Below are 22,559 nucleotides of genomic sequence, written 5' to 3' on the forward strand. Positions count from 1 at the left end.
TTTAGTTGTTGCAGCTTTTTGTCCCGAAAGTAAGGACTGAGAGGGAGAGTGTGGGGGGGGGGGGGGGAAGGAGAGAGAAAGAGGAAAGGAAGGGGGGGAAGGAGAGGGAGAGAGAGACAAGAGAGGGAGAGAAGGAGGAGAGAGAGGGAGGGAGGGAGAGAGAGAGAGTGCTGGACAGTGGATGGGTTAAGGGTGAGGAAAACAGCTGTTCTATTGGAATTTGATTGTTTTTTTAATAGATTAGCCAAAAGTATGCTTGCCTTATCAATGGGGGAGGGAGAGGAGAAAATTAGGAACTCAAAATTTGTTTAAAACGTTTTTTACACATAATTGGGAGAAAAGACAAAACAATTCAGAAGAAAGCAGTATTAAAGATAAATGGAGTTAATGCAATAAAATGAAAGCTAGCAACTGTTTAGGAAAACGCAGCAAGATAAAGACAATCTCAGAATAAAAATCGGCAGCTAGAGCAAAATTTATTCTTGGCAAGTGAGTCCCCCAAAAGCAGGAGTTGTAAGTGTGTTATCTGGAGGAGGAAAACCAGTTGCAATATGTAGATAAAAATTTGTAACAAAAGGAACCATAGAGAACAAGTTGTCAATGTTCAACTTGGATGATACAAATATGATGTTTGGATTCAGGGGAAAAATTTACTGAATACTAACAAGAGACACAAAATCCAGACAAAGGCGAAGAAATCTCTTCTTAGTCTACCTTCTAAGTCACACAAGCCCTATAGACTACAAAGACATTTAAACAATGGAGATATTAAATTGTTGTTGTGCAGGCTTTTTAAATTGACAATTTAGTTTGTGCATAATAAGACCCTTCAGCCCAGAAACCCACTAGCAACCCCCACTTCCCTTTGGTGCTTTTCATCTCCCTTCCTGAGATGTCAGGGTGGTCGTGTTCATCTCCTTTTGCTTTCACCGCCTTTCCTGAGAAGTCGGGGAGGGTGTGATCTCCCCTTGAGGGCTCTGACCTCCCTGAGGAGTCAGGGATGGCATGACCACCTGTGTTCTAAAACAAAAGAAAGCAGGAGATGTAATGGGCTGAGGCTTGAGTTGATGCACTGAGGTCCCAAGCACGTGAGGCTAAATAGTAATTGGGCTATACTCTATTAATATACGTGATTAGATAAAGAATGGCCCACTCTCTGTGCAAGTCCTGATGTGTTGTATAGGAAATGACAATTTTGGTGGGTGGAGGCAGAGAGACAGGAAGAGAGGCTGGGAGAGATTGGGCCTGGGTTCTATTCTGGTGGCTGCTAATCTTGTGGCTTCTGGTCTAGCTAAGCTTCTTGACTCGGCTGCACACATTGCTATCGCTGATTCTCTTCCACCTCTGATCTTTCTTCATCTCCACTGAGAATAAAATTTGACGATTTTCCCCTAACCTGAATTTCTGACTCCAGCTGATTTTAAAATACGTGGTCTACAAAAGGTCAAGAATATCAAGGGAAATTGAAAAAGGTACCTAATGATGCTGGATCTCAAACTATTGTTCATTGACCCACTTGGGGTTTTCTTGGCAAAGATACTGGAGGGGTTTGCCATTTCCTTCTCCAGTTCATTTTTCAGATGTGGAAACTGAGGCACACTGAGTTAAGTGACTTGCTCAGGATCCCAGCAGCCAGTGTCTGATGGCAGATTTAAACTTGGGGTGGGGGGTGGGGAAGGGGAGAGAGAGGGGAAATGCAGGTGTGGTGCTCTATTCTCTCTGCCATCTGGCTGCTCCAAGTTATACTACAAAATATTAATCACCAAGACAAATTAGTAGGTATGAAGTAGGTTTATCATGGGAACAGAGCAGGTACACAATATGCTGAAGGAAATGCTCATATTCTAGGGTATGTTAAACCCAGCAATCCCAGTCCATGGGGGAGAACTTGATATTCAACAAATACTGCTGGGAAAACATTTAAGAAGTCTGAAAGAAATCTAGGTCTATATAAAGTAGCATGTCATATCTATATACTAAAAGAAACTCCAAAAAAGTACATGACTGGCGTAAACATTAGAGGAACAAGGAAGAAATCCCCCATCCTATGGAAAAGCGGAGCGGTTTATTAAATTAAGAAAGCATTCTAAAACCCAAAATGAGTAATTTTGATTACATAAAATGGTTTTTGTGTTTAAAAAAAAAAAAAGTCAGTGAAGCTAGAATGATTAAATGGGGGTAAAGATAAGAAAACATTTGAAATGTATAATGCACTTTATTACAAAAGTCAAAGGGATCTGAATGGACAGGTTTTTGGTTTCTTTTTTTGTTGAGAAAATCACTCATCACTAATTAGAGACTTGCAAATTAAAGCAACTTTGAAATTCCACCTCTGACCCATCACATTGGCAAAAATATGTAAAAAGGGAAAATGATAGGGTGAATGAGTTGTGGGAAAATAAGATACAATAATATGTTGGTGGAACTGAATAGAATCAGCCATTCTGAAAAGTAATTGTGCAAATTCTAACACAGTGAACCAGTAATAGGTCTATCCTAAAGAGGTCAAAAAATGGAAAAAGACCTATATATACAAAAATATAGCAGGGGGTGTTTTGTGTGTGTGTGGCAAAAGAATTGGAAATTGAGGGAATGTTAACTGTGAAATATCTGAATAAGTTAGATTATATGAATATAACTTATTATTGTGCTATAAGAAATGATGGAATAACCAGAAAAAATTGAGAAATCTTGTATGAGTGAATAGAATCAGAAGAAAAATATTGAAACACTTGAAGGATTTAGCAATTGATCCACACAATAACCAATTAAGATTATAGAGTAGGTACAATGAAATATCTCCATATCTTTTTCTGTGTTTTTTTTTTTTTTAATTTATTTTTAACACATTGCTGTATGAATCATGTTGGGAGAGAAAAATCAGAACAAAAGGGAAAAATCAAGAGAGATTTTTAAAAAACGGAAAAAAGAAGTGAAAATAGCATGTGCTGCTTTAGATTCCATCGGCATACTTCTTTTTCTGGTGTTTTCCATCCAAAGTTTATTGGGATTGTCTTGGAGGAAACTCCTTTCAAGAACTTCATGATTGCTCTCTTCTGGATTGCCAGGGGGTAAGGCTTGTTCCTACTTCCCGAGGCCACCAGAGGGCATGGCAAATCAATCAGCCAAGGGCTAGTTGCTCCATCAATTGAGGAATTTCTTCATACTTCCTAAAGCAGTGAAATTGGACCATTTTTTGTACTTCCTTTCCCCGGGCTCATGGGAGTTTGAAAGGAGTGAGCGTTTTATGAGGCAGAAATGAGACTCTCTGCTTCTGATTGTTTAGAATCTGCAGTATGGTCATTCAGGGTGGGAGCCCTCACCCTCCCTTTCCCAGCATTTCCTGTCCAACTGTCCCTCACTGGAAGTCACCTTTGTGCCCCGGGAACCTTTTGTGAGACCTTTTCAACCCTGGAACTAGCAGTAACCCCTCTTTGCCTCTGATTTGAAAGAGCAGAAAGTGCCCCCGACAACTCCATTTAAGGAGGGAGCCTGGGTCAGCCACCTCTTTGTTCTCTATCCAGAAGTCCTTCCTTCCCCCCACTCCTTTTTTGTTTCTTTTTGTTTACACTTTTCTTTGTATCCCTAGTGCCTGGCATACAGTAGGTGCTTAATAAATGTTTATTAACTGATTATTCTCATTAGAAATGTGACATTTTATTAAGTGGTTTGGAGGGACTCAGTGAATCAGAGGTCTCCTTATTATCTCTTCCATCCCAAACAGGAAAGGGAAGGAGAGCCTCGTGTGGCTGGGAATTTTGACAATGGGAATGGAAAACAGGCGATGTATACTTAGCAATATTGTTGAAGGCAAATCAGTGAAGTGAGGCAGCTTAATAGACGCATGTGTGGTCGGAGAGGGTTAGGAACAGGTGGAAGATGTATCTGAACTTGGGTGAGTGGGAGTGGAGGGACTGTGGGGACAGGGGAGATGGGCAAGAAGATGGAATGAAGTTTGGAACATGTTGAATTTGGTAGTTTGGTAGGACGTTGCAATGAAAATCATCTGTCAGAAGGTCTGAAGCTTAGCTGAGACCAGACAGTGTAGTTTGGTACAAAGGGGATTATAAGATCTGGGTTCAAATCCTGTCTCTTATTTGTGGCCACTCTCTCTTAGTTTCCTTCTCTTAGGGGAAAAATAGGGAGTCTCTAAGGTCCCTTCTGGTTCAAAATTTCTGGTCTATTATTGAACGACTATTTGATGGTGAGTGAGGGAAGATACACAGCTCTTTAAGACATTACCCTTGGCTTTCAGATTTTTGCAGTTTAATTAGTGAGGACAGAAAGAATAAAAAAAACTCCATGAGAGAACAGCAGCATCTTTAGAAGACGGGTACTTGCACTTAAATCCAATTCACGTGCAAATAGAGACATCCCCTCCTGATGCCGGAGGTCCTCTTCCAGAATGAAGAAGGTTATTATTACCCATTGGGAAAGTCAGTTCTGCAGGAATCCGGGGAAATGCATCATTGGGAATTGCCTTAGTCAGGAAAGGCTTCAAGAGTAGGCCTTGGGCACGGGGAATGAGCAGGATTTCAATGGGAGAGCCGGAGCAACAGCTAGGAATGAGTACAGAATATTTTGGGTTCGGGAGGAAGGTTGGCCCAGTTGAATATGAGGATATATGAAAGCTATATGTAGTTAATTTGGCTTCCCACCCACATCTGGAGTAGTTTTATGTACTTCCTATACAGAGATAGGACTCCTGATTGAGAGAATGACATGTACCTGCATAAAAGACATTGCTTCCAGATACATTTTTTTTTCCCAGAGAAACATCTTAATTTTTGTTTGCTGTTTAGTTTGGATAAATGAGTATATTTGCTATTCATTATTTTTTATGGTCTTTTGTGTGGTCAGTGTTTGTTTTTTCTAAAAAAAAAAAATAAAAAACAATGCAAATAAAACAAAAAATACAAATAATAAAAACAGTTTTTGTTAGGCATTTATATTATTATAAATACGTTATTAACTTAAAATATTCAGCACTGCACTTAAGCACTTACAAGCATGAAAGTTACAAAGATACAGACATTGTCTTTGCTCTTAAAGGGCCCTTATTCTAAAGGAAAATGACAGACAATGGAAAACTGGCTGTGCCTTTTAGGAGAACCTTGTTTCCTTTTGACTGACTTGTTAGGGTTACTGTACCAGAACAGCTATTGAGAGGGTCATTCTTATGTAATAAAATTAAATTTTTGCTAAACATACTATTCTCTAATAATAATAGCAAGCGTTTATAAATAGCTTTGAGATTTCTAAAATATTCTAAAAATATTATTTCAATTTATCTTCATAATAACCCAGTGAAGTAGGTAACACAGTTTAAGTGACTTGGCCAGGGTCAGAAAGCTAATAAATTTCCAGAGTTGTATTTGAACTCAGGTCTTCCTGACTCCAAATCCATTGCTCTATCCACTTATACTATCTAGATGTTAGCTGTGAGATACAAAGCAAGTCACTTAAGTTCTGTCTGTCTCAGGTTTCTCAACTGTAAAATGGGGCTGATGCTAGCACCCTCTTCCTAGGTTCTTTGTGAGGATCAAATGAGACAATATTTGTAAAGCTTAGCAATTAGCAAGTGCTTCTTCCCTTCCCTTCTCTTTTTCCTTAATTGTGGAATCCTATATTCTTGTTTCAGTCCTTCTTAACTTTCTGCTCCATTTAATACTATTGACTACTCTCTCTCATCTCTGAGTTTTCTTGCAACTTTTAATCTTGGTTCTCTTATCTGCCTGACCTTTCCTTTTTAATATTTTTTGTTGGATCATACCCTCTAATGTTGAGTGTATACTGAAGATCACTCCTTCGATCTCTAATGATGACTTCATTCATTTCACACAGGTTCAGTTCCTGTCATATTAGACAACCAGATCTAACCTAGTAACTATTACTTAACCAGGTAATGGTCAGAGTGACAGATTTAGAGTTAGTTAGATCTGAGATCAAATCCTCACTGAAATGCTCACTAGCAACTCACTTAAATTTTCCTAGTCTTCTCAGCTGTAAAATGAGGAAATCCATGCGGTCAGTGTTTGGAAGAGAGGTCAGATGTTGCATGTAAGTGGACATGATTTTAGTCATGTCCAACTCAGTGACTCCAGTTAGGGTCCAGTTTGTCGTTTCCTTCTCCAGCTCATTTTACAGATGAGGAAACTGAGACAAGCAGGGTTAAGTGACTTGCCCAGGGTCCCACAGCTGGTGAGTGTCTTCAGCCTGAAACTCATGAAGTCTCCTTGATTCTAAGGTCAGTGCTCTGTCCACTGCCCCACCTTGCTGCCCAAGTGAAGGACATCCATTCATGCCATTAAGAGTGATCAGGGAAGTGACGTTTATTCTAAACCAACTGTATCTCTAGACTATAAATATTGTGTGGTGACTTAGAGAGGATTCCAATCCAATAGCCTTCTTTGATGTTGGAAGGGTGATTGCTCAGATTCAGAGGTCATCCACCTTGGCTATTCCTCCCCCAAGACGGCATTCTGAGGGCTCAAATTTTCTGAAGGGCTACTCCAGTTCCACATCCTATTTATTCTTGCTATCTGTGAGCAACATCCACATATTTAGACAACTCCCCCCCCCCCCATCTTTCATAAGTTTGGAAATTCTCTTTAGACTTAGATTATAGAGGGTCTCAAATGCCAAGATAAGGAGTTTGGGTTTTATTTTTCAGTCAATGGAGGGAGAATATTCTCTGCTTGTAAACAAACGGTAAAGCATCCTTGGATTCAAAGTTGGAAAAGGCCTTAAGACCATCTGATCCTCTCTCCCTAGATGTAGAAACTGAGATCTAATGGTTGGGCAATTTTTCCTTTCATCAAGGTTAGATTAGCCCCCAGTACCTTTCTCCCATTTTAGTTCTGCCTTCTAGAGCTAGAGAGAACAAGGCTAATCTCTCTTTCATTAATAGGGTGGTTTTTCAAAGTTTTTTTTTTTTTCCCCTGAGGCAGTTGGGGTTAAGTGACTTGCTCAGGGTCACATAGCTAGATGTGTTAAGTGTCTGAAGTCACATTTGAACTCGGGTCCTCCTGACTTCAGGGCTGGTGCTCCATCCACTGCACCACCTGTCACCTAGCTGCCCCCTGTTTTTCAAATTCTTAGAGCTAGAACTAGAACCTTGGTCTCCAGAGCTCTTTTTACTTTCAATCCATCACTAAGCATTTATTAATCACCTGCACTATGCTGAAAGCTTTGGATGCAAGTTCAAAGTAAGATGTCTAGTCCCTGCAAGAAGTTTACATTCTGTTAATTCAAAGCTTCTTTATTAGATAGATTCTCTGTCTTAGACCCTTTTGATAAGGTCTGGTGAAGACTATGGATTTCTTCACGAAATAAGGTTCTTAAATGCATGCAATAAAACACAAGAGTATAAAAGAAATCAATTATATTGAAATAAAGGTTATTAAAATATTATAACAGAACCAAGTTCAGAGACCCCAAGTTAGACATTTCTGAACTAGGAAAGTACAACCTTTATATACACTGTTCTGTGTGTGTGTTTGTGTGTGAATGTGTGTATGTATAAGTGTAAGTGTGAGTGTGTGTGTATGTATGTGTGTGAGTGAGAGTGAGTTTGTATGTGTGTATGTGAGTGTGAGTGTGTGTGTTTGTATGTGTATGTGAGTGTGAGAGTGAGTGTGAGTGAGTGTGAGTGTGAGACCAGGCTCCTAGTCCTAGCTCCACCCCGAAGCACGCTCCTCCTGCCCGGAATCTGCCCCCTCCTCACGCCTCCCCCAGAGCCCCGGCGCCTCCTCGGACCCCCGCCTCACTCTGTGATTGCCGCTTCCCTCTCCCCGCCCGGCTCCCTCTCTCCCTGCCCTGCACCCAGCCCCGGGGCATCTCCTCAGCGCCCGCCAGGTGAGCGTGGAGCTCCTCCTTCCACGGCTAAGCGCTCCGAGGGCGGGGACTTGTTGGTCCTGCGCTTTTGCCCCAGGCCGGCTCCCCAGGTGTGGGTGGGGGCGGGCGCCCCGCACTGTGCACCCGCGCGCACCTTGGTCCGGCGCTGGTGCCCGGAGGAGGCGCCTCTAAGCCAGCGGCTGGCGGGAGCCCCGCCCTCCAGGCTCAAGCCTTCAAATACGCCGTCCCGGGCCGCGGGGGCACCGAGCTGCAGCCCGCCGGCTCCCCCCTCCCCTCCGCCCACGCGCGCGGCCCCCCTGTCATCTCCGACCCCGGCTGCCTGGGCAGCCTCGCAGGGAGGCTCCCGGAGGGCGAGCCAGTCACCCCCGCTGCGGCCGGTGGGCACTGCCGGCTCCCTCTGGTGCGGAAAGCAGAGAAGAGAGAGAGACAGAGACAGACGGAGACAGAGAGAGAAAGAAAAGGAGAGAGACAGAGAGAGAGACACACACAGACAGAGACAGAGAGACAAAGAAAAGGAGACAGAGAGGAAGAGAGAGACAGAGACACAGAGACAGACACACACAGAGAGAAAGACAAAGAGAGTCAAGACACAGAGAGAAGAGAGACAGAGAGAGACGCAACATCCAGCATCCCCCGAAGGAAGCACACTTGATATCCCCCAAGATGAATTTGCTCCTTGGATACTGGAGGCTCTCGCTCCTTGCTGTCTGCCTACCTTTCTTCCCAGGTGAGTTCACAGTCTTTGTCTTTTCCAGAGAATTGGAGAAAAGTCCACCCTAGATCTCTTCTGGGAGCTAAGGATGCTAAGTCTGGAGTGAGAGGATGCGACTAGGGGCCGTCCTTGTCTCCTGGCCAGTGCTGAGTGGGTGCCCCTCACAGTCCAGCAGCCTCTTCCTGGGGCTGCCATGACCTGGAACCTGTTGGTGTGGGGTCATACTTGCCAGCCTCTGGAGACCCGGGCAATGCGGATTGACCAGGCTGATATTCTTATGTTCTTCCTTCCTCTGTTTCCTCCTCCAAAGTTCTGTCACTGAAGAAAGAAGGAAGCCCAGGCAGACTTGGCCAGCCTGTAGTCCCCGGCCCCTCTATGTCTGCTTCTAGACTTCCCTTTGGGGAGTGTTGCACGGACTGTTCTGCTGGCACTTTGGCTTGGCAGAGTCAAGTTTCCGGTGGGGTCCCTTCTTGAACCCAACTCAATTCAACCCAAGATACTTTCATCATCCCACCCAGGGACTCCAGCTTGATTCAATGAGGTCAAGGAAAAACCATACAGACCAGGGGTTCTTAACATGAGACATCTGACATCTGAGGATAGATTTTGGCAGGGGGGGAGAGGGGAAGGGGGGAGTGGGAAGTTGGGGGGTAGGAGGTTGTGAAATTGGATAGGGGAAAAATAACATCTTTATACTAATCTTGAGTTAAAATTTAGCTCTTCTTTCACTTATGAATCTAGTTCAGCGGCCAACAATGTCAGTTCTTGAGTCAAATCTAGCCACTATTCTCCTTCCCTCCCTCCCTTTCTCCCTCTATGTGGGAGCTTTGGAGCTCTATGTGGCTTTGGAGCTAAGAATAGCTTTTGCAGAGACAATTGGGGTTAAGTGACTTGCCCAGGGTCACACTTCTAGGAAGTGTGAAGTGTCTGAGATAGATTTGAATTTGGTCCTCCTGGTCCTCCCGACTTCAGGGCTGATGCTCTATCCACTGAGCCACCTAGTTTCCCCTTTTGCATTACTTCTAATGGGCCACACAAAAAACAGGGGACCATCCAGATATGGCTTGAGGGCCATAGGTTTAATCCCTAACCATCAGCTGTGAAAGAATCCTTAGCCATCGCCAGGCCGCCCAGAGAGTTCATAATGCAAAGAAGGGAAGAATGCCTGATTTAGATATGTTTTCTTTTTTGCTTTCTCTATCCCTTTTGTCTTTAGTGGCGCTTTCCATAGATTTGTGCCCAGGGCGTTCTGATTGGTATGGTCAAGGAGAGAAAGAGTTGACTTTTGATTCTAAAAAGATGTATGTTTAATCAGTAAGTCTTAAATCTTGTGGCAAAGTGTGAGGTCAGGGGAGCGGGATCTGGATGGAAAGATGCTTTTTTAGCTAAAAAGATAAAGCTGAAAAGCTTATGTATTTTAGCATCAGTTTTGATCAATAGGTATCCTTTACAATAGTTATACCTTTAAAATCGAGTTTACTTGTTATTTTTTCTTTTAAATGAATTTGCTTCTTTTAGTTTGATGAATAACGTGTTTGTGTCCAAAATGATGAATCCTGTTGACTGGACAAGGAACCCCAGCTATAGAGGATAATTCCTTCATCCATAGGACGGCAAAGGTTGGGCAGAGGGTGATTGCACTTGGAAAAGTCATGTTCAGAGACCAGATGAAGGAGGTGGGAGGAAGAATAACCTGCATACATAGTGAATCTTTTCATTTCTGACTTCTGGAGCTCCTTCTCAGGCCAAATGAACTGAATGGGCTGGTGCAGAGAGATGAGAAACCCTGGGCTCTGATGTCCAATTTACACAGATGCAGATGGAATGGGGAAGGTCAGAGGCAAGGCAGGTAAAAAGCATAAGCTTGCTTGGGAGTCTCTTGCTAGCCGTGAATATGACCAATCAGAGAAGCTCAGGGGTAGGAAAGGACTCGGTCACTTAGTCATAGGATGGCCCAAGATCTTCACCTGGGCTTCCCCATGCTCAGCAGCTGTCTCTGCTTTATTCAGGGTCATCAAACTTCCCTAGTGCTGCTCATGGAGGGGTCCGGCAATCTGGTCAGTGCATCTAGTCCAAAGAGTATGGATTTCTCTCTTCTGGACAGAGGTGAACCAGACGGCAAATTCACAGCCAGCACCTTGCAGCACTTGGCCATCGTGTTTAGCCTCCTAGTGTCTACAGGGGTTCAGGGCCATGTGATTGCTATGGAAATGGTTCCCCAGATTCTAGGCTGTCTTGTAAGTGGCTTTGGAAGGCAGAGACTCTCAGCAGCAGGTATAAAGGGTACTGGCAGACTGAAAAGTGCCTACTCTGCCCTCCAGGTTACTAAAGTCCTTCCTGAAGTTTAATTAAAATCTCATTTATCCAGACCTGAACACCATACTTTCATATGTGTTATGATTAGGCCAGGATAATAAAGTCTCTTTAGCCTATGCTAGTTACAATTATTCTTCTCCTTCTCCTTTTTCTCCTCCTCCTTTTCTTTCTTTCTTTCTCTTTTTTTCTTTCTTTCTTTCTTTCTTTCTTTCTTTCTTTCTTTCTTTCTTCTTCTTCTTCTTCTTCTTCTTCTTCTTCTTCTTCTTCTTCTTCTTCTTCTTCTTCTTCTTCTTCTTCTTCTTCTTCTTCTTCTTTCTTCCTTCTTCCTTCTTCCTTCTTCTTCTTTTGTTTTCCCTACCCTTCACCTACTTTCACTCTGGACTTACTCATACACCTGCTCAGAGTGATTGGGCTCTGCCTGAGCAATAGGTCCACACCCTGAGGCTATGGAGAGGTGGGGTACCTTCTCTTTGGAGAATCATCCATATTTTGGCAGTCCAAAATGTGAAACCCAGTGAAGTAATGCTTGTTCTAGTGCAGGTAAGAACAGCAAGGAAGTCGCACAACTATAATGGATCAAAATGATAGGGGATACTAATCCCTGCCCCACAGAACTGAGCCAATTCTGTATAGCCTGGGCAGGTGATGTTGCAACATCCAAGGTTTGTCAAGGGCTTTATATACCATATCTTATTAGCTTATATAAACCATTCCAGAAAAGTAAGGTAATTATCCTATTTTATGAACAGAGAAACAGCTCAGAGGGCAAACTGACCACACAGCTATTAAATAATAGAAATGGTATGGACACCTTACTGTCTTATGACTTGGAGGCCAGTTTGTTTTCTATTGTATTACATTTTCTGAAGACTGAGGTGGCCAGTGTGGGGGCAATTGGAAATGGGATTAAGAATCAGCTCTCAGGACACTGATGTCTGATGATCTTGTCGATATAATGAGTCTGGTGTTCAGGAGATCAAGTCTTTAGGATGGTACAACCTCATAGGGGGAAGAACTGGGGGTTAGTAATGAGATACTGTTGACCACCAATGCCAACATTATAATCATTGCTATTATCAACCACTTGACCAATATTGTCACCATCACCATCAATAATATTGCCATCACTACCTTCACTACCATCAATATCACCGTTATTACCAATATTGTCACCATCACCATCAATAATGTTGCCATCACTACCTAGACTACCATTACTATCACTATTATTACCAATATTGTCATGTCACTGTCACTAATATTGCTTTCAATACCTATATTATCACTGTCATCAATGTCTCTATTACCACCCCTTGCTATCACCAACATCACCAGTGATAAAACCATCACCATCATTGAAATCCCCATTATCACCAGTGTTATAACCACCACCACCATCAATATCCCTATTATCACTATCATTAGGGACAAGTCCTCCCTCCGAACCTAAAAGGAAGCGGGAAGTGGGCAGCCGGGCAGCTCTCCTCACTCTACCTTAACTGATTCCTGGGAGAGTCATGCAGCTGTCCCCAAGTTCCTCGGACCAGGCAGGGCTGGGGGCCTAGTCCTCTGCAGGCATCTATGGTCCCAGGGGAGCTTCTCCCAGATGCCAGGAAGGATTCCAGGAGTCTGGATAGGAAGCCTCTAACCAGTGGAGGAGAGCAGCCTCTGAAGGGAATAACATTGCTGCACCTAGGTCCTTGAGATGGCTCCTTCCCCGAAAGAGGGGGAGGGATGATACAACCCGAGCCCTTTATCTTTACGGATGAGGAACTGAGATTCAAAAACAAATTAATGAAGTGACACAATCAGCTCTCCACATAGTAGCTAGCATGTATCTGGGGGGAATTCGAACCCAGAATTTTCTGCCTTAAGCTCCTCACTTAGGAACCAATGCTGAAGGGTGATTTTTAAACTTTGGGTTTGGGAATGAGCAGAACCAGGAAGATGGCAAGCCAGCCTGGTGTTCTCCATCTCTCCCCAATCCGAGTGAAATCCTGAGGTGTCCATTCAGTGTCAATGGGAAGTCCCTCTTTCTCCCTTCTTTTCTCTGTCAGCCCCTTCTTTCTGCCTGCTCCGCAGCTCTGCTTTGGGGAATGTGGGAGAAAAGGCAACACTTCTCATGGCCATGGGGGGTGGAGGGAGGGAGGCAGGTGGGAGGAGCCGCTGCCCATTCCAGAGATAGGTGTTCTGTGTGGGGACTGGGCTGGCTGGCTCATGGCTAAAGGTTAAGGGCCAAGGACTGACCTGATTGACTGTGGTGTGTGTGAACACAGACTTCCCAAACTCTGGATTCTGGCTCTCTTTTATCCCTCTCCCTTCTACTTAGGACCCATAATAATGTCTCAGCGACAGAGAGTGTTGAGATCCTGTTGATCTGTGGTCTGTGGTCTGATCTGTGGTTGCCAATGAGAGAATAGATCCTCAAATGGACTTTCTAGCCATATTACATGTTGGTTATATGTTGGTCCCTCCCTGCTATGTGTTTATATCCCTTCTCATCCAATCACCACCTGAGTTTGGATCCCACTACTTCAAAGTGGTGCCATGGTGCATGGAGCACTGGGCTTGGAATCAGGAAGAACTCAACTTGAGCTCAGACACCGACTAGCTGTGTGATCCTGGGCAAGTCACTTCACCTTGTGTGCCTCAATTTCCTCATCTGTAAAATGGGCTGGAGAAGGAAATGGCAAACCAGTTGTGTGACCCTGGGCAAATCAATTAATTCTGTCTGCCCCAGTTTCCTCATTTGTAAAAAGCGCTGGAGAAGGAAATAGCAAATCAGTATCTTTTGTGACCCAAATGGGGTCATGAAGAGTTAGACATGACCGAGCAAAAACTACCTCTCACATGGGCTTTTGTAATAGGCTCCTATCTTTTCTCTTTTTACTCCAACTGATCCATCACAACACAGGTGTCAGACTATTGCCTAATTCAGTCTGGGCCAGATTAAAATGCAATTGGGAAATAGTTAACAAAATAAAAGTATAATAGAACATTTCTAGGTCAATATGCAAGAATCATTATGTACGGTCATTGGCTTTTCTTTTTATTTAAATTTGATACCATCGTTCTGCAACCAGTACTGACTTAGAAAACCACATGTTAACATTATCTATGTCCTACTGCCTTTTAATTTATTTTTGTTAAATATTTCTCAGTTACATTTTATTCTGCCTTGGAAACAATGGCAGTTCATTGTTTAATATCATGTTTAACATTTCTGTTCAATGTAGCTATTAAAGTGATTTTTTTTAAAGTGTAGCTTTCATTGTACTTTGCTCTTTCTGTCCCCATCCCAGTGATTCTCTATTACTATGGGAAACAATATAAACTTCTCCATATAGCTTTTAATGTTCTTTGCAATCTACCCTCTTACTACCTTTTCAGTCTCCTTCACATTAATCCTTTCTGGTAACTTTACAGTTTGTTTATGAATGTGGATTGAAGCATAGTATTTTCACTTTTTGTTTGTTTTTTCTTTGTCATTTTTTTTTCCTTTTGGATTTTTCTTGCACGATATGACAAATATGGAAATACATTTAAAATAACATCACATATCTTAGATTGCTTGCTGTCTTGAGGAAAGGGGAGGTGAAGGAGGGAGAGAAAACATAAAGTTTTATGTTTTGCATAAACATGAATGTTGAAAACTATATTTGGATGTATTTGGAAAATTACTATTGAGAATCCCCCCCCCCAATAAAATAAAGTAAAAAGAGCATTGCTAAAGTTATTTAGCATAAAACAAAACAAATAACTTAGTTTAAAAGCCTGTATCTTCCTGTCCTAGCTTACTTTGTGTCTATTTTACATGAGTCTTGCATGTACATGTAGGTATTAACTGTCCTAGTAGAATATACTCTTTAGAAATTGTAGCATTTTTGTTTTTCCTCTTGTCCTGCATACCCACCATGGTTCCTGCACACAGTAAGTGCTTAATAAATGCCTTGTTGGTTTATTGATTGCTCTATATAAAATATTATAGGGTTAGAACTGAAAGGTATCTTTATTTTATAGGCAAAGAAATTGACATCAGAGAGAAGTGATTTGGCCCACAGCCTCACAGAATAGACAATATTGGAATCTGGATGTTCCTCACTTCAAGTCCATCCATTTTGGCACTTTGCCTTTCACAAAAATGGCTATTTTTCAGTCGGATCCCCTATGAGGTTTTCTTGGCAAAGATACTCTAGTGGTTTGCCATTTCTCCAGCTTATTTTACAGATAAGGAAACTGATGAAAACAGATTAAGTGACTTTCCCAGGATCATACAGTTAGTAAGTGTCTGGCCAGATTTGAATTTGGTCTTCCTGACTCCAGGCTCAGCACTTAGTGCACTGTGATTCCAGTTAGTTGCTTTTCACATAGAGGCATTAGCATGGGATGGGGAAAAGATCACTGGATCCAAAATCAGGAGGTCTGGGTTGAAGTTCTAGATGTAATACTCACTGAGAGCACCAGTAGTCCCACTTAACCTCAGTTTCTATGATACTATGATTCTTATCTATAGAATAAGGAGGCAGCTGCACTCTAGTGGAAAAAGCCCCATTTGGAAAGTCAATAGATTGAATTTGAATCCTATATTTTTCTCTTCTTTTCTTTTTTGATGCTTTTTAAAATTGCCTTGCAAATTCTCTTCTTCCCTTTCTCCAGCTCCTCTACTCATTTAGAAGGCAAGCAGTAGGATACCCATTCATTATACATATGAAGTCATGTGAAACATATTTCTACATTAGCCATTTTACAAAAAAAAAAAAAAGCAAAAAATAAAGTAAAAAATATTTCAATCAGCACTCAGATTCCATCCATTCTCTCTCTGGTGGTATAGGATTTTTGGAATTGTCATGGATCATTATATTGATCAGGATTGCTAAATTTTTCAAAGTTTTTTTTTGTTACAATATTGCTGTTACTGTATACAATGTTCTCCTGATTCTGCTTACTTCACTTTGCATCACTTCATAGAAGTTTTCCCACAATTTTTTGAAACAATTCCCTTGTCATTTTTTATAGCACAATAGTATTCCATCACAAATTATGCCACAACTTGTTCGGTTATTCCCCAATTGATGAGCATCTCCTCAACTTCCAGTTCTTTACAACCACAAAAAAACTGTTATAAATATTTTTGTACCAATTCTTTTTAAAAAATCTTTTTTGGATACAGATCTGGCAATGGTATCACTGGATTAAAGGGAATACTCAGTTTTATAGTCTTTGGGGAATAGTTACAAATTCTTTTCCAGAATGGTAGGATCAGTTCACAATTCTACCTACAATATATTAGTGTCCTGATTGTCCCACCTCACCTCCACAAGCTTGACTTCTTATTAGCAGGAGGACCTTGGGACTTAACATGTCCTCTGTAAAATGAAGGCACTAAATTTGATGCCTAAAATCCCTTTGAGATCTAATATTGTATGGTTCTTACATTCTTCTAGTAGACTAGAGGTTCTCTGAGGGCAGGAATTATATTGTTTTATTATTTTTCTTTATTTTATTTTTTTATTGCTATCTTTTATTTTTATATCACAAACATTTCACTCTGTATCTACTGCCCCCACTAAGAACAAAAGAAAAATAGGAAGGAATGAAAAAAAATTCAGCAGAACCAATCAACACATTGAAAATATCTGACATTATGTGTCAAGTTTCCTACCAGTGCACTCCTACCTTCTCAAAGGAGCCAGAGTCTGTTTTTTTCATATTCTTCTTTAGGGTCAAGCTTGATTATTATACTTTCACAATATTCATCTTGAATTATTTTGTTGTTATTGTTCTTTCCATTTACATTATTGTTGTCACTACAGATATTATTTTCCTAACTCTGTTTATTTTACTTTGAATTAATTCATACATGTTTTTCTCACTTCTCTGTATTCCTCATGTTCATTATTTCTTATAACACAATAATATTCCATTACATTCATGCACCATAATTTGGTTGGCCATTTCCGAAACTGATAGGCAGTCACCTTGTTTCTAGTTCTTTGGAAATAGAGTGAAGCCATCAAGATTTTGGTGGAGCCTTTCTTAATATTAATGACTTCCTTGGAATATGTGCCTATTAGTAAAACTTCTGGATCAAAAGGTATGAGAATTTTAGCCACTGCATTTGCCTAGTTGCAAATTGATTTCCAGAACTGTATCAGTTCACAGCCCTACTCACAATACCCTCATGAACTTATCTTTCCACAACGCCTCTAATGATGAATATTCCTATAGTTTAACTTTTTTGCCTATTTGCTTTGATAGGAAGTAAAACCTCAAAGTCTTTTGATTTATATTTTCTTTTTTTTTTTTAGTAGTAATTTGGAGTATTCATTCACATGATTAATATTAATTTTCTAATTTTGACGTTTGTTCATGTCCTTTGATCATGTATTTACTGGTTCCTGGTTCTATAAATATCTATTATTTATTTATATATCTTGTATACCTTATCAGAGATATTTGACACTATGATTTTTTCCTCTAGAACACTTCCCTGTTTTCCCACGATGCATTCATTTTCTTTGTGCAAGAGTTTGTCAACTGCAAGTAACAAAAGCAGTCTATTTTATCTTTCATTGTTTGTAACTGACTCTTCCCATGTTTAATTAAGAATTCACTCCTTGCCAATAGCTGCAGTCTGTTTCTCTTCTATTTTTTTTTTAATGGTATGGTCTTTAATATTCAGATTATGTATCCATTTTGAATTTATCATATTACTCGTAATATGGTAGAATATGTTGGTCTAAATCTTATTTCTGCCTACTGCCTTAGGCAGCTGGGTGCATAGTAGATAGAATTCAGAGCCAGGAAGACTTACTTTCCTGAGTTAATATCTGGCTTAAGACATTGTGTGACTGTGCAAGTCATTTAATCTTTTTTTTTTTTTTTTTCCTGAGGCAACTGGGGTCAAGTGTCTTGCCCAGGGTCACACAGCTAGGAAGTATTAAATGTCTGAGGTCAGATTTAAACTCAGGTCCTCCAGACTTCAGGGCTGGTGCTCTATCCATTGCATCACCAAGCTGCCCCTATTTAATCCTTTTTTATCCTCAATTTCCTTACCTGTAAAAAAGAGCTGGGGAAGGAAATGGCAAATCATTCCAGGTTCTTTGTCAAGAAAACCTCAAATGGGGTAAATCACAAAGATTCGGACATGTCTGAAATGATTTTCCCAGCAGCTCTAACCAAATAGGTAGAACTAAATTTAATTTTCTGACCTTTCCAACTCAAGATCTGTGATTTGGTGATGCATGATATACTGTGCATGTGCAAGCCTCTGTTTATGTGCATTCTACTTCCTTTATCTTATCTCTCATCCTTTGACCCCAAACCTGACATTTTAAAAATGTGAAACAAATGAAAAAAGGAAGTATTTTCTGCCACTCAGGGTCAAACCCAGTAATTTTCTTGGCTTTTAGGTACAGCTATATATGGAAACTCTACCCTGGCTAAGGTGACATTCCAGAAATTCTCCACCCTTTTCCTCTCAGTGTTGTTTTTCAATAAGCTTGAATCTCAAATGATTCCATTTTCTTGTCCTATTATCCCTTCGTCTGATTCCCTTATAGTCTGTTCTTATCTCCTTTTCTCCTTCCCTCTACTTCCATACTTGCATTTCAGTATTTTCTCCTTTCTCTGAAAAGGGGAAGTGGTCCCCTGGAAGATGTGAAGGGTGGGATGGGTAGGGAAAGGGGAGAATAAGGTATAAGCAGAAGTGGAAAGAACAATGTATTTGGAGTCACCAAGTTCAAATCCTGCGTCTGGCATTTACTATGTGTCTGGTTTTGTGCAAATCTCTTTATTGCTTTCTGCCTCAGTTTCCTTATCTGTAAAATGAGAAGTTTTAGCTAGATGGTCATTAAGGTTTTTTCAAGCTTTAAATTGGTTACCTCATGCTCTTTTCTCCTTTTCTTGTTCATGGTCCTTACTATTCTCTCCACAGGGGAGATGATGGATGAGTCAGATGGAGCTCCCAAAGAGCACTGAGGATTTTCTGGGTTCTCATGGTCAAATCCTACGGGTACAATCCTCTGGTTTTTTTTGGAGCTAATGCTGATTGCTTATATTTTAGGTTCATTTCTAGGGACCGTCTATTAACTGTGTGGTTGATTATGTGCAGAGGAGGTTATGTGGGTTATATTATGAAAGTAGATATGAATTTAAGATTAGACAAGGAAAGAATGAAGAACTGGGGCATGAGGTGGAAAGCTAAATGGTAAGTGTGTTTAAACATTCCAAAGGCACACCAATGATTTTTGTGTTATCTGATTATCTGTTGTTTTGTCTGCTGTGGAAGAAATCAACAGATAACTGCATTTCAACTAAAATCTATCAGAGATAATTTATTAGAAAAAAAGCATTTCTGCTTGGATGGAGATTCAGATGGGCAGAATTTGGACTCAGGTCTTCCTGACTGCAGGTGGAACCTTACCCATGATACTCTCTAGCTTTCTCCAAAACTAAGATATATAGTTTAGCTGGCTTTGACTTACCAGGAAGAGCAATATTCATGTTAATAGTGACCCATCTTGGGGGAAAATAGCTTCTCGAAACGTCCTCTAAAAATGTCCCTTTCCATCTGGACAGAAATAAATGAAAAGATACATCATTTTATCGAATTAAACAAAGATATTCCCATTCTTAGTTTGGCCACCATAAGCAAGACAGACTCTAATGATTATAGAATGGGAGAAAAGTGAGATTCTTTCTGAAAGTGATGAGGTCTTTGATGAAGGACTCCAGACCCTATAGATCATATAACTTAATTTTTAGGAAACCTCTGAGGGCTTGGTGCTGTGTGTTTCCCATAGTATTTTCTAGGCTCCTTCTGCCCAGAGACCATTAGAATGTCAATGGAAGAGGGATCTGAGAACTGATTGGCATCTTGGTATTTGTAGTTCAGAAGGATGGGCTATAATACTCTCTGCCTGGTAAACAACACGGGTCTATCTCTATGTTTGAGCCAGGAAGCACACTTGAGTTACCCCCTGGAGTTCTTCCAAAGATATACATAGTCTTTGAGAGACCGACTGAGAAGATGGGAAATCTCAAAAGCTGAGCACTAGCGGTAATGGGGTCAAGCTTCCCGGTCCTATTCACAACTTAACAAGCTGAGCAAAAAAGGACTGAAATATCTATAGCAGAGAAGGAAGAGATCAAGAAAGACCATAAACCAGCTCAAGCAGTGTTAGCGCATAAAGTGAAAGCATCTTTTTAAAGACTGAGGGGAAGTTCTAAGAAAAGGGTTGCTCATTTCTCTACTTTCTCTCCCAGGGCCTGTCCATTAACAGACATTGTAAAATATTCTGATTTTGTCTAGAAATATTTCCAGCTAGACTGCCCAAAATCTGTTTTTTTTTTCCTTCACATTCTTCTTTAGCTTGATTATTATAAAATTTCCCAACATTCATCTTAAATTATTTTGTTGTTATTTGTTCTTTCCATTTTCCATTGTTGTACAGGTGCACTCCAGGCAGATGAAGTCATTCCTAGCTAGAGATGAACATCATTTTATTATTATTATTTTTTAATTAAAGCTTTTTATTTACAAAACATATGCGTGGGTAATTTTTCAATATTGACCCTTGAAAAACCTTCTTGAACATCAGTTTAACTTAAGATGGAGATCTAGTTTCAAAGTTAGGACCTTTCTGGACAGGAGGCTCTGGATTTTTAAAATACTAGGCCTTATTTTATATTTACAGCAAACTCCTTAAAGCAGTAGAAAAGGGGGTCACATAGAAGGGGACCCTCACGTTGTCCTTAGGCTAAAAAAGGATCTGGTTGTTCTAACTAGGGTGTGTGACTGCAGGGTGTGTCTCTGAGGATAAATATTAGCCAACCAGGTGACCACTACTTCAACACCCACCAACACAAAGATTACATAAGTTTCTTGAGAGGAGGAACTGTTTGACTTTTGCCTTTGTATACACAGTTCTTAGCACAGAGCCTGACAGTGTCGGGGAGGCACTGGATTGAGTGATTGCTTTCCTAATTTTGACTCTAGATTGCTTCATGCAAGGTTGAGTAAAATTCTTAGGTTACTAGGCAGGGTGTCCCAGGATGTAGGCTGCTGAATCTTGTAAAACTGTGATCAAGACAAGTCCTTCCCACCACGGCTCCCCAGGGCATCGAGCAAGTGTACCCAGATGCCCTCTGTCAGAATACAAACCTGGATTCCTTGGCATATCTGGGCTCCATGGAAGGAACTGATAAGTCCTGAGCACCTGCCTGAGTCATCCTTACTTGCCTCTGAAGCAGCCCTAGCTCCCTGACACCCAGGCCCTAGCCATCTTCTTCCTTGCCAAGGCAGACAGCTTGAACAGGGGGCAGAAAAGAAAAGGGGATAAAGGAAAAGCCCTGGCAAGCTGAGGTAGTGAGCTACCCCCGAGGAGACCCTGAAGGGAACATGAGTGAGATGGGCGAGATCATTACCACAACAACCTCCCTCCACTCTCCAGTCTTGGGAGGTATAGTTGCTTAAGAGCGATCATGAGTTGCTGTTCCTTACAGAGGCTGCTGCCCTGCCTATAAATCCCAACTCTGTTTGATATCACTCATGGATGCACCCCTAGTGGGGATGAGCCACAGCTCCCCAGACAGAAGTCGCAGCTACCAAAGAACCCAGAATGGGCATGTTAAAAATAGTAAGGTGAAAACTATTTCAGGCAAGGACCAAAGAAGATATATTTGTGTACTGACACTGTCTCTCCAAATACACGCTAACCAAACTGGATTATATACAATCGGGACCACTAGATCTTTTCATCTCCCCTAAAGCTAAATCCTCCTATATGGGTTGTCTCCTTCTATTCAAATGTGAACTCTTTGAAAACAGAGACTATTTCAGTTTTCTATTTGTATCCCCAAGCTTCAGCATACCACTCTGCACATAATAAGTACAAAATAAATGATTTTTCAATCATTCATTCAATCATTCACCAAAGTAACAGTCTTACTGGTAGTTTCCTCAAATCTTTGAGTTAAGGCTTTTAAAAAATTATTTATTTAAAGCTAAATACAAAATAAGAAAAAAAACAAAATAAAAAAAGACAGATAAAAGAGAATAAAACAACAACAAAACATTGCCATGTACCCAGTGATTCAAAATATGTACTATTAAATTTCCATTTCAAGAAAGCATATATAATAATAGAAAACATTATTTTCATCTGTTCATCTTTGCTTCTTTGTAGATTATTCTTTTTGTTCTTTGCTGTGCCCTTTTTACTTTATTCTTTTTCCTCCTTTTATTCCCTCCTCCCCAAGCAGGCTATTATAGCCTACTAAGCACACACACACATACATATACACACATAAACATATATGTAAATATCCAACTAACACACACACACATATTCATACACACACATTGACCTATAGGCAAGCATATACATATAACAACCATACATATACATATATATGTGCATTTATACATATACATATGTATATATACATAGACATGCATTTGAAACAATGTTAACATAGCTGACAAAATGTAGATTTCTCTCTTGATTAAATCTTTAAGTCTGACTTTGTCTGAGATCAATGATTACTAGCTCTACTTTTTTTTCCTAATAAATTTTACTCCTGATTAGAAGTTAAGGCATTCTTTTTTTTTTTTTTTCTTTTCCCCTGAGGCAATTCCAGTTAAGTGACTTGCCCAGGGTCACACAGCTAG

General features: G+C 40.7%; 1 protein-coding gene across 1 annotated transcript in view; it reads left to right on the forward strand.

Moving 5' to 3' along the window:
- The first annotated feature begins 7,641 nt into the window (after positions 1-7,641).
- Positions 7,642-22,559, forward strand: part of LOC100925836 (prosaposin) — a 29,065-nt gene continuing 14,147 nt past the window's right edge. The window contains exon 1 of the mRNA XM_012540604.3: positions 7,642-8,584. Coding sequence (XP_012396058.3) covers positions 8,521-8,584 — 64 coding nt within the window. The 5' untranslated portion in view covers positions 7,642-8,520. The remainder of the gene's footprint in view (positions 8,585-22,559) is intronic.

Source organism: Sarcophilus harrisii, chromosome 2 (assembly GCF_902635505.1).
Source record: "Sarcophilus harrisii chromosome 2, mSarHar1.11, whole genome shotgun sequence".
NCBI lineage: Eukaryota > Metazoa > Chordata > Mammalia > Dasyuromorphia > Dasyuridae > Sarcophilus > Sarcophilus harrisii.